Source organism: Abramis brama (genome assembly GCF_963993115.1).
Source record: "Abramis brama genome assembly, chromosome: 18".
NCBI classification, from domain to species: domain Eukaryota; kingdom Metazoa; phylum Chordata; class Actinopteri; order Cypriniformes; family Leuciscidae; genus Abramis; species Abramis brama.
In genome coordinates, this window is record NC_139980.1 from 15,378,473 (window position 1) to 15,394,488 (window position 16,016).

At 36.1% G+C, this 16,016-nt stretch overlaps 1 protein-coding gene across 3 annotated transcripts; it reads left to right on the forward strand.

The window, feature by feature from the left end:
• The first annotated feature begins 441 nt into the window (after window positions 1-441).
• On the forward strand, window positions 442-15,251 carry vamp4 (vesicle-associated membrane protein 4). 3 transcript variants are annotated; one of them, XM_084090417.1, is made up of 9 exons: window positions 442-587; window positions 2,643-2,775; window positions 5,320-5,421; window positions 8,321-8,367; window positions 8,515-8,565; window positions 10,962-11,062; window positions 13,422-13,501; window positions 14,003-14,054; window positions 14,225-15,251. In XM_084090417.1, the coding sequence occupies exons 2-9, from the start codon at window positions 2,773-2,775 to the stop codon at window positions 14,248-14,250; spliced, it is 462 nt and encodes a 153-aa protein (XP_083946543.1). In that variant the 5' UTR covers window positions 442-587; window positions 2,643-2,772; the 3' UTR covers window positions 14,251-15,251. The 3 variants fall into 3 exon arrangements, with proteins under 3 accessions (XP_083946543.1, XP_083946545.1, XP_083946544.1); XM_084090419.1 differs by lacking the exon at window positions 2,643-2,775 and having other exon boundaries at window positions 442-622; XM_084090418.1 differs by lacking the exon at window positions 2,643-2,775 and having other exon boundaries at window positions 448-587.
• The last annotated feature ends 765 nt before the right edge of the window (window positions 15,252-16,016 follow it).

The following is a 16,016-nucleotide window of genomic DNA, read 5'->3' on the forward strand; positions in this document are numbered from 1 at the left end:
AATGTTCCATGAATCTTCTCCAGTCCTTGGTTTTTATTTATTTTCAGTCAGTGTTTGTTTGATCAATTTCGGGGAATCTGATAAATAAAAAAATCAACCTAAACTTGACTCATAAGTCTAAAGTAACCTTCAGAAAATAACTTTGTGATGTTAAGCCAAACCTTACACAATAATTTATATTTTATGCAGGCGTACATGTATAAAAACGTATTTTGTGTGATAAACAATCTCTTATGCTCACCAAGGCTGCTGCATTTATTTGATTGGAGATAAATTGATTATGTTTTATTCTTGTTTCATGGATTAGATTATAATGATGATTTAATTAGATGTTGATGAGATTTTTTTTTTTTTTACTATAATGTTTTAATATTTGTATTAATAGATGAAGAAATCACGCGCAGGAAACAGGATCCGTTCAGCTGTGTTGACTTCCGCTTCAGAGCCAGCCGAGCGAGAGGCGTCATCATCACCATCATTCAGTACGCGTCACTTTGTTCAGGTTCAGATCAGACACTGTCAGCGGGATTATTAACACACAGACGCGGTTCTTCCAAACAGGAATCAACAAAAGAAAGATCTCTGAGGTAGACTGGCCGGGGATGTGACTCTTGAGGCCTTTGTACGTGTGTTTGTGTGTCTGTGAAGCGGTCAGTGATTTATCCAGAGGTGTTAGCTGTCATGCTAACTGTCATTCCAACTGCTTTCACTTCAGTGTTTCCATTCTTCCACAAATCTTCACGTCAACACAATCATTTGATTTCATGCTTGTTATTTTCCCCAAAGCATGTCTTATAATTCGTGTCGATATTTTAGCGTCCTGTAGGGTATGTTTACATGGTTGTGATGACTAGCATACAGCTGTTTAGCAGGTGCTGGACAGGAACATCAGCTGTATTATTAGATATGATCCGTAATGTCTGGTCAGTTGAACGTTTGCATGAAAACTAGTACATTTAGGAGTTGTTTGGTTTCTTAATCTTAATATTTTGCGTATTTCTAATCTCATATGCACATAATTTGAAGTTGAATAATGTAAAATTAATGTATTTGTGACGAATGATAAGCGAAGGACTCGTTGTTTTCCAGACTCGTATTATTCATGATTGAATGAATGTTGAGTCTGCCAGTTTCTGTTTTATTGTCTTTTCTGCTCAGTGATTTAGTCTCAAGTTATTCAAACAGTTTCTGATTAATCCACAGTTGTTGATAGAAAGTCAAGGCTTCCTGTTCCCTGAATTATGTAAGTCCCATCATCTGTTAGCGATCTCAGTGTTTCTTTTAGCCGTTCCCTGACCTGTGTGTTTCTGAAGCATTTAGATTCAGTGATGAGAGAATAATGTCTAACCTATTAGTTTTGTTTGTGAGCTGTCTGTTATCATGTAGCTGTTCCGTAACAATGTGACGCATGTGAAGGTTTAATCAATGTAATCACTTTTGAAGTCTGCAAACATTTTGCTATCAGAATGTCCATTGTGGGTTTGGTGGTTTGTATTGTTTGTATTTGTTATCATGGCCAGATTTCTGCTTACAACCCATCCATCTAGATTTTATATCACTATTTCCATCCATCCATCCAGATTTCATATCAATATTTCCATCCATCCATCCAGATTTCATATCACTATTTCCTTCCATCCATCCAGATTTTATATCACTATTTCCTAACGTCCATCCATCCATTCAGATTTCATATCACTATTTCCTTCCGTCCATCTATCCATCCATCTTTCATAGTAATAATTCCAGTCCAATTTGTTGTTCCAAATATGAATGCTGTTATTTTTTTAGCTTTAAAATAAAAAAATAAAAAAATCTCCAATCCATCTATTAATCATATCACTATTTCCGTCTGTCTATCCAGTTCAATTTGTTTAGTTTCCAAATCTGCATGCTGATATATATTTTTTTTACCATTCAAACAAAAAATACATTTTAAAAATCTTCTTAGTTATATTCCACACACTTGACAGTTTAAGAAAACCACGTTTGTCAAGCTTCAAAAAGTGGACCATATGACTTAAACACTATATTCCAAGTCGTTTTAAGCTCGTTTGTGTGAGAAACGGACCAAAGTCACATCATTATTCGCTGAAAATCATCCTCTCCTCCACGGGAAACGTACCATAAAGATGTCTTACACCATTTTTGACATTGGCTAAGGTGTGTTGCATTCACGTTAGCAAAAATTCTCCAAAATTTCATTGGCAAAAAAGGTTAATTGTCTATTGTCAATATAATGATTTATGAAGCACAGTAGACTCAGAAGTCACTTTCATTTCCTATTGAAATTGACCACACATTTGCACAACATAATTTGTTGAGATTTGAAAGCAAAGACAATATAGTCAAGAATGAGTAACTAATATTTCAATCTGTTCCTCACACAAAAGGGAGGTTGAGTAAACGATGACCGTCTTTAAGACAACATGGTAAGGTTAAGTTTTGGCTTATCTGGACATTTAAATATTTTTGCACTGAAGTTAAAGACAAGTAAATATATCTACATGGTCTCAGTGGATGGTGGTTAGATTCTATGTCCTTATTTCTCTGTCTTGGTATCTTTTATTTACCTTTTCATGCTCTTTCTCTCAAACCCCATGTCTTTTTCCTCTTCCCTTCCTCTCGTTCCCTGTCCCCAGCCCCTCTTTTCCCTAATCGTGCTTTCTGGAACGCTCTGCTGTACTCCTGGATAAAGGAGAAGCCGTTTTCCTACAGCTCTTCCAGCAAGAGAAGCAGAGAGCAGTCAGAGAGCAGAGGACAGTGGACTCAATGGTACTAGACTTGGAGTTTGGCTTGAGAGTTGTCCAGTGTGTGGAGGAAGGAAGCAGCTTTAGTTTGCCTGTTAATTATAAAAATACATACTCAAGAACAGCAAGAATACATAAATGTGTTTCATGTTTTGTTTTTTTAAGTACAATTGAGACACATCTATGTCATTTATTATTTACAGGGACACGTTTACCACATGTTCTTCATTCGAGTACTGTGTGTTATGGAGTAACTAACAAACTAGTGAAGCTGTCACATTTAGCTACAACCTAACTACATTTATGACTAGAATGACAGTAGATTGGCTGTTAAGATAATTTGCTTTTCCAGTAAGAAGCTATCAGTGTAGCATTACATGACACATTGTGTTGTTCATTAGACAAACATACTCTCTTAGCTGTGCCAGGAAATCTGATTCATCTTAGCGGATTCGTGGATTAATTGATTCATATGAGTCATCAATCAATAGAGCGCTGCAGGAATGACTCCTAATACCAGGAAATGAGTTAGCATTTTTGCACCTCCACTTCCATCTGTTGTCTCTGGTTACAAGGACTCTTTTTTGATTTTCATTTTGTTTAGTTTGTTCCTAGTTAACTTTTCCTGTGTTTATTTCCTGTTTCCTTGGTTTATAATTATGTTCTCCTCATTTGTTTCTATGGTTACTGATTATGTTGCTCACCTGTGTCTAGTTTAGTTCATCATTATCCTTTGTATATCTACTCCGGTAGTTCTTTGTTGGTTGTTGTCTTTTTGTTTGCAAAGCTGCCCGTCATGTTTGTGGTTTCCCCATTGGATTATTTATTTTGTTATCATATCATCCTTCTTGTTTTGTTTATTTAAAATAAAAGACATAGTTGCATAGAGATCTTTGTAGGAATGGGCCAGTTACCGGTTTCAAGGATTACTGCGGTTTGAAAAAGTCACGTTTTCAAAACCTCAATTTTTCCGTTATATATTATTATGCCTCTTCAAAGACAGAAAGTGCAGGAATCCCTCAGGTAGATTCCAGGTTTTCTTCTTTTTTGTCTTTAGCTGTTTACATGCCTGCCTTACTTAAGTGACTTTTTTTTACAGAGAATAGTTCATTTATTTATGTTTGAGCTGCAGATTTAGGCTCACTTAAGTGCATTTATTTTACTTTAAGAAGAATTCAATTATTTATTTATTTAATTAATTATTTCACCTGACATTCATGTTTACTACTCTTCCAAATATTCTAAATGTTGCTTAGAAATAACACATTTAGAGCTGTAATCACAATACCACGATTAGAGATGCACTGATTGCTATTTTCTTTGCTGATTCTGATTTCTGCTATTTTCTGGTAAGTGTGACCTGCCGAAACCGATTTTTGCAGATTCCGATTTTCTTTCTAAGAACTAAAATTGACAGCATATACAAACAAAAATCTACTTATCCTCAATGAACATTTTTATTTTCATAAATTAAAGAAAACAAGTAAAAAGTCAGTAATAAAATAAGAACAAATAGCCTAAAGGAATTACAAATAAAATGCAATAGTATAAAGACAGGTATGAAATAAACACGTTTTTTCAGGTGGGTAATCAGTAAAACAAAAGTGAAATCTGAGAATCTGGCTAGCTACAATTTCAAAATGAGTTTCCGATTAGTTGTACTGACTCTAGATATGCACTCTGATGCTCAGTGGTGAGAAACTGTCCATCAGAGGGACTAATTGAGAACCAGCCATTGTTATTCCATAGGTAAAGTTTATTTGTCTGGTAGTTTCTAGATGAAAACCTGCTGTGGACTTCAAAGCTATGGGCTACATGTTTGTAAAAGAATGACCAAATGGTTTAACCAGAAATGAACTGCTGGGTGAATATAAAGCAAATACACATTGAGGAACGTTATGACTTAGACATCAACTGCAGGAGCTTGTCTTTAACTGCTCTGTTTGATGTTTGCAAGCATCACATTACAGTCGGCGTGGCTAGATTGATCCCCTTGACTAAACTAGTTAAATATAACAGGGTGGTCTATCCCCAAGTCTGAATTACGATGGATTTACTTAAAAGTAGTTCAGCTTTTATTGTTTAAAGTTCAGTCAAATGAACTAACAGACCACTGCTCAGATATGTGGTCATTATAGTTGAGCTTTCACTTATGGTCACAGTCTGGTCTAAATTAAGACTTAAAGAACAAAGAGTTCCAGCTCAAAAATCTGATTAGATGAGTCACATTCAAAGGCATTGTAAAACAGCTGATAAATGCACGCTTGTTGTATTAATGCACAGATTGGTGCATAGCAAAATTCAAACAAACTCAGCCAAATTAGAAGCTAATGAACTATATTGCATGACAATATGCATCAATTTATAAGCGATAATGTACAGTCATGTAGTCATAATTTCAAAAAATAGAATAATTTTGCTATAATTCCTGGCTGACTGGACATCAAATGAATATGAAATATTATTTAAGCTGAAATGATTTCATTATATGAGAAAAATGAGAGACTGAGTGACACAAGATGACATAAATCTAGTCAATCACTGCTGTGCTTCCTGTGTTTGCCTACAGAGGGAGCCAGAGAGGGAGGAGCAGCTCGACCCCAGCATGCCCCCCAAATTCAAACGGCATCTGAACGATGAAGAGGTTACCGGCTCCATTCGCAGTGAGCGGGTAAGTCAGTTTTTACCATATAGATTAACTAGAGCTGATTGAAACTGACCAGAGCCAGACCTGCACAGCTCTGCACTTTTACAACCCCATTGTGCCCTATGATCTGATTGTGCTGTTAGTGTTTACAGGAGTATACAGCTCTCCCCTCATGTTCCTCAGTGTCTGCAGAACTTACATAATCCATCAACAACTACAGCTTTTATGCTATTACACACACTACATTTCAACTCCTGTGTTGTAAAACCCTTCAGAGAGCAATTTGTTCTTAACAGTGTCATGCAGTTTTACCACACGTCATAACAGCAGTGGATAAACTGTGAGGTGGATGAAAAAATAAACAGATGGGGAGAAAAATAAACAGAAAAACTAAAATAAAATGGAACAAGATTTTGCAGAAATAAACATATGTCATATGTAAACTTTCTAAACTAGATTATTTAAATGACAAAATTATTTTTTTTGGCCTATGGAAATCGATGCTGCAATTCTGTTTTACTTTCCAGCTGTCAAGATAATTAAGATTGTTCATATTATTTAAAAAAAAAAAAAATGTATATAGCAAGGATGCAGTAAATTGACCAAAAGTGACGGTAAAGACATTTATTATTTTAAAAAATGTTTATATTTCAAATAAGGCTGGGCAATGATTAATCGCGATTAATCGCATCCAAAATAAAAGTTTGTGTTTACTTAATATATGTGTGTGTAGTGTGTATAATTATTTTGTATATATAAATACAAACATATGCACGTATATATTTAAGAAATATTTGCATGTATATACTCTATATAGATTTATACATAATTTATATTATATAAAAATATAAATATTGTATATATTAACACATTTTTCTTAAATATATTCATGCCTGTGTGTATTTATATATACAAAATAACTATACACACCACACACACATGTATATTAAGTAAACACAAACTTTTATTTTGGATGCGATTAATCACGAAAAAGTATTACAGTTTACACAAAATATTAACCAGCACAGCACATTGATGATAATAATTAGAAATTATTCTTGAGCAGGAAATCAGCATGTTAGAATGGGATCATGTGACACTGAAGACTGGAGTAATGCTAAAAATTCATATTTGCATCACAGGAATAAATTACATTTTAAAATATATTACAATAGAAAACAGTTATTAAATTGTAATAATATTTAACAATGTTACTGTGAGCATAAGAGACTTTGAATGGTAGTGTAAGTCAAATGGACATAGCAAGCACTACTAATAATACATGTCTATTTGAATAACAAAACCAAGCAGTGAACGTAAAAGTCGACATAAAGTGAAGACTAATGCCATGATGTAACCGACATTAGCTCACGCAGGGGGTTATAAACTAGCGGAGCCTTTCCCAAGAATCTCATTATTGACATTCAGTGTCTCCATATTCTGCCAGTCCTAGAGAGTCATTAAAAACCCTGCCAGGCCTTACAGTCAAAAGCCTGTAAATCAGTGTCAGGATTTGATAACCTTGTGTATTTCACTTGGGTACAACTCCCGACTGATGTATGATTGGGAGAAACTGTTGGATGGTTGAGATATTAGCACATCCAAAGAAAAGCCTCCTCTAATTGGCCTCGCATGGAAGCTTGAACTCCGCAGCAGTGAGAGCAAGAATGTGGAAAAGAGCTAAGAGGAGTGTGACTTTCCACGTGCTTGTTATGTAACACCGCTGACCGTGACCCGTAAAAAAAAACAACCCAGTTCTTGTTTTTAAATATTCCCTAGTAAAGGACCACTTGGAAATGACTGGAAATGAGCAAATGCAGTGTATGACGTGTAAGCTCAGTTACTCATTTACTGTATACTGAATCATTTGTATGAATTTTCCTAAAACCCTGCCGAAAAATCATAGTTCCAAAAACATTTATATGAAAATGAGAAACAATCCTAAAAATGCTTTGAAACTGCCAGACTTTGAGATACTGGTATGTCTCATGAACTACCCTAGATTTTGGGCAGCAATATGAAATGTTATCATATTTTATATGATCAAAATATTATTTTCTACCAAATTGTATGGCTAGCAAAACAGTTAATTCAGTCATATTTATTGCAAATGAATCATGATTCAGTGCAAACCTTATTCAAAAGAGTGATTTGTGCGTACATGAAATGAATCTGTAGGACAATATATTTAAGACATAGAAATCAAACCTTATTAGTTTTAGAAGGCATTCCTTTAAAAAACATTGGCTATAAATTAATTTGAGCTTGTAGCAGGTTACATATGACATCAGTTGTGACGATAGTGATTCGTGTCTCTTCACCACTCATTTATAGACAAACATCACGAGTCATTGATTGTTGGTGTCGTTTTAAAAAAACGCATTTCCCTTTAAAACTTCTATTTCTTAGCATGGAATTGTCCAGATGGAATTTTAGAGGAGTGTCACAGGTCTTGGATGCAGTTATGGAAAGTTATATAACATTAGTCATCGGGATGTTGAAATGATCTGGTGAGGTATTTGTTCAAATTTATTCAGTCATGGACTTTACAACAAAACTAATTGGAAGGTCAACTAGATGCCTCCTGATCTGTGATTCATTGCACCAGAGATCAGATGGCACAAATGCAGACCACATGGACTTCATATCTCTTGTCTCCTTGTAGGAGTTTGTGTTCTGAACGGGTTTATCTCCGGGTGAATTCCGTTCCAGAAATACTGTTGTCACACGCTGTGCCGTTCAGAGTGTTCTGTTGTCCTTTACGGCTGGTGGACGACCGTTTGCTTCACAATAAAATCTTTATGAGTCTCAGTCTGCTCATCGTTATTTCAAACACCTGGTCTCAGTTCAGACGGAATATTATATTAAACCCATTCTGCACCAGGTCTAACTAGCCTGACACCCTGATCTTCTTAACTTGCAGAGGAACCTACTGGAGGAAGACTCAGATGAAGAGGAGGACTTTTTCCTGTAAGTCTGTAGTTTTGCATAATCAGCATTAAAAAATAATAAACAGATCTTTGTGCATTCATTACTGTTTGCACACAACTTTAACAGGAAAGCTCTTTATGACAGTGTGTTTGGTTACTGAAACTGATTCTTTATTTATTTTTGCAGGAGAGGACCTACAGGACCAAGATTTGGAGGCCAAAATGACAAAATTAGACAGTACGTATTACTTTTTAGGACTAATTTTTTTAGCTGGCCCGCTTTTTTACTTTCCTTGCCAACATTTTCATTTTTCTTCTCCAAACTCCATGTGTGAACTCCATACACAATTTTAATGGAAAAAGATGAACATGCGATACAAAACAATACGGATTGGTATAAAACTACAAACTTGGGCTGCCCCCATCCAAAGATTTCTCTAGTCGACTAGTAGTCGTTCATTTAAGCCATTAGTCGACTAATAGCATGTTAGGGGTCACGCCAGTGCCTCCATGTCATGCAGTAAAGCGCCCTAATACTTAGCTTCCACACTCCGAACAAACACTTGTATATGCTGCTAATAATAGCGCACAATAATCTAGGCTAACATTAGAGCGAGCGGCCAAGTAAAGTTGCTACTACTTACATGTTCATATGATAAGCCATATTTGAGGTTGATGGATGATAGGCAAACGTTTGGATTTCCTGCCCGACACATTGTAATTACCACAAGGACCAACTGGTAAAGGGATACTCCACTTTAAAATGAAAATTCTGTCATCATATTCTCACCCTCATGTTGTTTCAAACCTGTATGAATTTCTTTCTTCTGCTGAACAGAAAGGAAGATATTTGGAAGAATGTCAGTAACCAGACAGTTTCTGGTCCCATTGACTTCCATAGTATATATTTTTTCCTACTATGGAAGTCAATGGGACTCACAGACTGCGTAACTTTGTTTTTTACTGCGACTAACTGACTAATAAAATTTTGGTAGACTTAACGTTTAGACGACAATTAGGGGTCAGCTTTACTACAAACACATTCTTACAGACACAGTCATACATCCTACATATATCCATAGAGCAGTTGTCAGTTTTGTAGTCGAGATAGGCTCATTCAAGTCTGACCAAAAGACCAAAAGAGGGTCTTATCCGAGTTAAGACCAAGACTATGAAAATATGGTCTTTAACAAGGACTTGAGGACCAAGACCCAGAAAATGTGGTCTTGAATTCAAGCAAGTTGGTCTTGATTACAACACTTGCAGCTGTAAGTAAAATGAGTGCCGGGGATGGTTACCGGTGTGCTGCTAGGTTGTTGCTTACTGGCTTAGGTCCAAAAGAGCCCACCGTGTTTATGATGTTCTGCTGTCTAGATATAGCTCAGGTCCTTCCATCAATGTGCATCTGTGGGATTTTTTTTTTTTACTGTTTTATCATCTGGCAAGTGAATATAGCTTTCAACAAGCCACACAAATTGAGGCAACATTGATGTCTAGCATAACCTGTGTGAGACACTAAGGGATACTTTCAGAATTGTACAATTAGGAATTCCGAAATTTCTAAATAATAGAAATGGTTCATTTTAGGAATGTCGAAACGGATATCTAATAATTTCCACTGGCAGGGTGTTGTAGAAATCACAGTTATTGACTGCGCAAGCACTGCCCATGTCGTTGTTTTCTGCAGAATTTATATAACTCCTTATAATGGCATCTGTGAAAACACCCACCCACAAACACACCTCCCGTCCGAGAAGAAGGGAAGCACTGTAACCATCTGGGTTTCTATGACACAACATAATATTTGCAGGCAAAAGTAAACAGCTACTCCTAATATTCAAAAATCCTCGGTTCCTGACGTAGCTGTAGTAGCTGGACTGTGGGCTTTTCTTTGTTCTTTGTTATGAAGTTTGGTACATACTAATATGCTGCAGTAATTCTCCCAAAGGAAACCCTGCAGAGTTTCGCCCCATGTGAGCAGCCACAGGTTTACATAACCACGGCGGAGTAACACATAAAACAATGGAATTTAATGGGGAAAACTTGGAAGGTGAAATTTCCCTAATGTATTTTTCGTAACTTTTCCGCGAACGTCTTGGATTCTTCCTGTTGCTTCATTTGCATCTGTGCGAGAGGTTACTCCCAGGTGCAAGACATGAGCGAGTTCCTGTGCGATTGGCCATTTGGTGCAGATCATGGTGTGTATTAGGTGGGCATCCAAGCATAGAAGCAAGGGGCAAAACATCCTGTTCTCAGTTCATTCGCAGGCTCCGTCTCCAAAAGCCATGCCAGCCCCTTGTGCCAGGTGTATGAGAGGAGCTAAATACCTCACAAGCTATTTAGTGCGTATTTGCGTGTCACGTCTACGAGTTCAAATAGTTCAAACTATTTGGATGTGTCTAGACCACGTCTAGCAAAACGTTCTCACCTCCTCTCAACACTGCAGGGTCAACAGATCGTAGTCATAATGATATCTTGTTTAATCTCGAGCGGTTTACAGAAGAAGAGAGGATTCTCTTCAAAATATTAGAAACACAGACACGAACATGTGCACCTGAGCTGTTAAAATGTTCTGTTGAGTTAAATGACCAGATTGTTCTCTCATGTTGTCTTCTCTGTCTTGGTGGCCTTCAGTGTGCAGTCTCAAGTTGATGAGGTCATTGACGTCATGCAGGAGAACATCTCCAAAGTGATAGAACGCGGGGAACGTCTGGATGAGTTGCAGGATAAATCTGGTAAGATGGACGTGGAAAGCTCATTATGAATCCTTAGGCACTTTGTGATTCCATTGGATTCAAGGGATTAACACGATTAAAAATTACTCTCAGATCTTCCATTGCTCAAAAAACTAATTAATTTATAGCCAATGTTTTTGAAAGGAATGCCTTCTAAAAGTAATAAGGTTTGATTTCTATGTCTAAAATATATTGTCCTACAGATTCATTTCATGTAGGCACAAATCACTTTTTTGAATCATGATTCATTTGCAATAAATATGACTGAATTTAACAATCTTTTTTGCTAGCCATACACTTTGGGAGAAAATAAAAGTTTGGAACTAAAATATGATAACATTTCATAATCCTGCCCAACATCTAGGGTAGTTCATGAGACATACCAGTATCTCAAAGTCTGGCCGTTTCAAAGCATTTTTAGGATTGTTTCTCATTTTCATATAATTTCTCAATTACAGATCAAACATATTCAACAGCTCACTACACTAACTGTGGGAAAGTGTATTGAATCCCAATGTCACATGAATAAACCCTTCCTAGTGAGTTATGTCCCATTTCTGTTATTCGCTTTGGGAGCTGTCTGGGACAAATGGGCAGGAGAGTGGTTAAAATATCCCCAGTCCCACAAAGTGATGTGGTATTTTTCTTATTTCAGGCCAAGATGTGAAAAATAAAGCTTCCCTCATGACAAAGGCACATGTTTGGTCCTGTTTTTGTATAATATACGAAAGCACTTTATGAGACGTGCATGTTGATTAACCTTTGTAGTAACAGAAGCCCACTGTGTTCAGAGTTCAAAAGTATGAGCAGATCTTGTAGTGTTGCATTTATTTGATTTTAAAGAGGAAAAAAAATTAAGTGTGTATTCCCACACCTCAGAGTTATGATGGTTTCCATTGGTTGAGCCAGTGTGGCTGTTTTTGCTGCTATGGATGCTCAGATTCCTTAATACGCACATAATATTACGTAATATTAAATCATTTTGTGATAGTACCACAGTGTCAATGTTACTCAGTGGATTGAATTCAGTGGAACAAAGTATCAAGCAGTGTTAATGTTAACTAAATTATTAAAAACCATTTTTGTTAAGTGAAATTAATTTGAAAAAAAAATAACATACATTTTTCATAAAAATGAAAGCTTGCAAAACTTGAGATGGGTAACACTTTACAATAAGGTAATTAATGCTTTAGCTAACGTGAACTAACAATTAGCATTTAAAAAAAATGTATTAGTCTTTGTTAATGTTAGTAGAAATGAATTGTTCATTGTTCAGTGTGCGTTAAATAATGTTAACAAACACAACTTTTATTTTGAATATTGTCTTAGTAAATGTTGAAATTAATTAACTAACTAAGATGAATAAATGCTGTAGATGTATTATTCATTGATAGTTAATGTTAACTAATATAGTTAACTAATGTTAACAAGCGAAACCTTGTTGTACAGTGCTACCAAGAAAAAAATATATAAACATAAACAAGTTGAAGTGTAAAATTACTAAAACGTAAACTTACAAAATGCAGTCAGTTATTACGGAAAATGTACATGTCAGTATGAAAATCAAAACGGGTCGCTCTGAGCTTAAGTACGTTTTTTTTCTTTCTTTTTTTTCTGTTTACTACACTTCCCACATCTTGCTGAAATTGCAATGGTTTTTATGTGGAGGTCCAAGTGAAGGTGACAGGTGCATTGAAGCTCTGGACCGGTTCATGGGAAAGGGACTTGAGTGTCTGTATCCATTGTTTCCATTTCATAAACAACGCCTCCTCTTTGTTTGCTAATGGAGAACAAGTAGCTTCATAGTGCAGCATCTGGAAGACATTGTCACTCACAAAGGGGAATGTTTCCATATGTTGTCTGCAATGCTGCCTTTGTGCATCATGCGTAAAGATGGACAAATGATTAAGTAAACAATACTGTTGCCACGTTTATATTGCTTAGTCCTAAAGGTGAATCCATAGACTGTTACATAAGAATGATTACATGAATTTTTAAGGATAAATGCAAAATAATGTGTCTGCATTAGTAGGGCCTCCGTGTTCTTTGTATCTTTCTGGCTGTAAACACACAGTCATCCTCTATGGGATTGTTGAATGGCAGCTGGTTTAAGCTCAGCTTTATTGATTCTTGTTTTTGCATGCTAATAAGGCTGAACATGTTTAATTTGGTCACACATGTTGCAGAGCTGTAACATCCCAAAACGGCATCATGAAAGTCAACAAGCATCTCTAGGAGACAAAGATAATCCATATAAAACAGTCTCAGTTGGTTATGAGTGTATGTCATTATATAATAACAAGCATGCATGGAAGTATACCTTAGTACTACTGATCCTCTTATCTCACATGACTTTCAGAAAGCCTTTCGGACAATGCGTCAGCGTTCAGCAGTAGAGCCAAGCATCTCCACAGAAGGATGTGGTGGAGAGACATGAAGGTGAGCCTCCATCCTGGATGATCTTCCACATCTGAAGGGCCTTTGCTTTTGTGAAAAATCACTCCATGGGTGTAGAAACTATTAATTTGATTTTATTTTCCTCTATAACGTTCACTTTGGAACATAGTGTATATATATATATACAAAAGGTATATATTACCTTTTGTTCAAGGTAATTAAATCAACCGCTTTATGTATTTAGCGAGGGAGAGAGAGAAGCAATGCGCATGGAGCGGAAAGGGCTTGAATGAAGCACTTTTGGCTCTAGATAAAAATATTATAGATATGCTGTAGCTCCGAAAGATCATTACCATAAACAACCCTGAGTGCTTGTGGTGAGAAACAGCTCCGTTGTTTTGACGCGCTGCTCACTTTAATCTGTAGAAACGGTAAAATGCCGCAATCATGTCCCGCGGTCCGCCATTTGAATAACACTCTGCACTATGGGGTCTTTTAGCCCCGTTTATCCTATATACCTAATATATTTTTTTCTGTCCCCAGATGAAAATGATTGTAGCATTGGTAGTGGTCATCCTTCTCCTTATCATAATCAGTAAGTACACACACACACACACTCTTCTTCAGTCCACACACATGAACTTTTTCCAATGTAAACTGTCAGTACAATCCATTTGCTTTTATACTGAGGCTAGGGAGTATTTGACTTCAGGTTTTCTTTCTCTTGAATTTACATCTCTCTTTTTTGTTTTTGTTTTTTTTCAGTTCCTGTGATCTTGCAGTATCGCTAGTGTCTGGCAGGGAGGTTAGAGGCATAATGTACTCTTCCTCCTTCCTCTCCCTCATCTTTCTGCTGTCATTCCTCCGTACCAGAGGGGGCGCTGCACAGGGTTGGGCTGCCCACTGTATTTGCCTATTTTGGCAGGGTCTGGAAACAAAACAAACAGGGGCAGAGTTTATTTTGTACGTGTACGACAACACAACATATCAAGCTCTCACAACGAAGGCACAACACCGGTGCAGACCAATCTCTTGTATGCGCACAAACACAATGGTTATTTTGTTGTATATGCATTCAGTAAGACTTAAGACAAACTAAAAATGTACTATACACTGAGAAAATTTTTAGCCCTGCATTCTAGTGGTATTTCGATGTCCTCTTTATAGTTAGTTTTACGCTAGAGCCGTTCTGCTTACACCATGATGCGCACGTACATTTAACAATTACAGGGTCCATTTCCCACATATGTAGGTCTATGAAATACTGTCTTCTCATGTGGGCGGGGACAAAATAGGAAACCTGATGATGTCACGCTGCACCATGGCTGTGATCTCATCATCTATCTGTATAACTTCTGGAAGTTTTAACATGGACAAAACATTGGGTATAATTAAAGTTAGTCTTAAGTAATGTTACTTAATATTTGCTGCTATTACCCGCTGTTTTTTTTCTTTCTTTCATATTTGGCAACAGTTTTAATTGATCGTGGTTAATTGTATTGAGTTGGTATTATTTTATTTTAAGCTTAGTTATCTTCACTGGTGTAATTTGAACAGCTTGTTAATGGTCGGTAATGTAATAGTTGTGTGTGATAATGATTTGGTTGACTATTGCTGAAGATTACCTGAACTCATCTGTAAACTTTAATCCATATTTTACTGACTGTTTTTTTTTTTTCTTTGTTATATTTATTTGTAAATAATATATATTCCCAATGTAAGTCAGCATTGACTTCCCATTGGGAGACTGTGAAATAATCTTGCATTTGAAATAAAGTGATTTTAAAGGGCATTTAATCTGATTCATTGCAGAGAGAGGAAAGCGAGACAGGAAAAATAATGGACATGAGGTGTGTTTGAGTCGGGTACGATACGTTAGGATTTCAGTGACGAGCAATAAAAAATATATTTCAATGCTTTTTGTCGCAAAAGTATTGCGTTCCCTCAAAAAATTTATTTCTTTCCCCCAAGAAACGTAGCATTCCCTTGCATTGCATTTTTGTTTTCTCGCAAAACTGTTGCATTGTGTTCCCCTGAGGGCCTGTTTACACTTGGTATTAAGATTAGGGATGCACAATAAATTGGCCACCATATCGGTATCGGACGATATACACTACCGGTCAAAAGTTTTAGATCGGTAAGATTTTTGATAAGATTGAATTTTCAGCATAATTACTCCAGTCTTCAGTGTCACATGATCCTTCAGAAATCATTATGATGATTTGCTGCTCAAGAAACATTTATGATTATTATCAATGTTGAAAACAGTTTTTTTTTTTAATTTTTATTTCAGGATTCTTTGATGAATAGAAAGTTCAAAAGAACAGCATTTATCTGAAATAGAAAGCTTTTGTAACATTAAAAACCACCTTTCAAAAGTTTGGGGTCAGTAAGAATTTTTATTTTATTATTTGGGGAAAGAAATAAAAGAAATCAATACTTTTATTCATCAAGGATGAGTTAAATTGATCAAAAGTTACAGTAAAGATATTTATAATGTTAGAAAAGATTCTATTTTAAATAAATGCTGTTCTTTTGTAAACGGGAATGTCTCCCT

Bases quoted from the DNA above. Each gene is read 5' to 3' on its own strand.
- vamp4 (XM_084090417.1), top strand. The intron at 5,422-8,320 runs GTAAGTCAGTTT...CTTAACTTGCAG, and splicing joins GCTCCATTCGCAGTGAGCGG to AGGAACCTACTGGAGGAAGA. The intron at 8,566-10,961 runs GTACGTATTACT...GGTGGCCTTCAG, and splicing joins CAAAATGACAAAATTAGACA to TGTGCAGTCTCAAGTTGATG.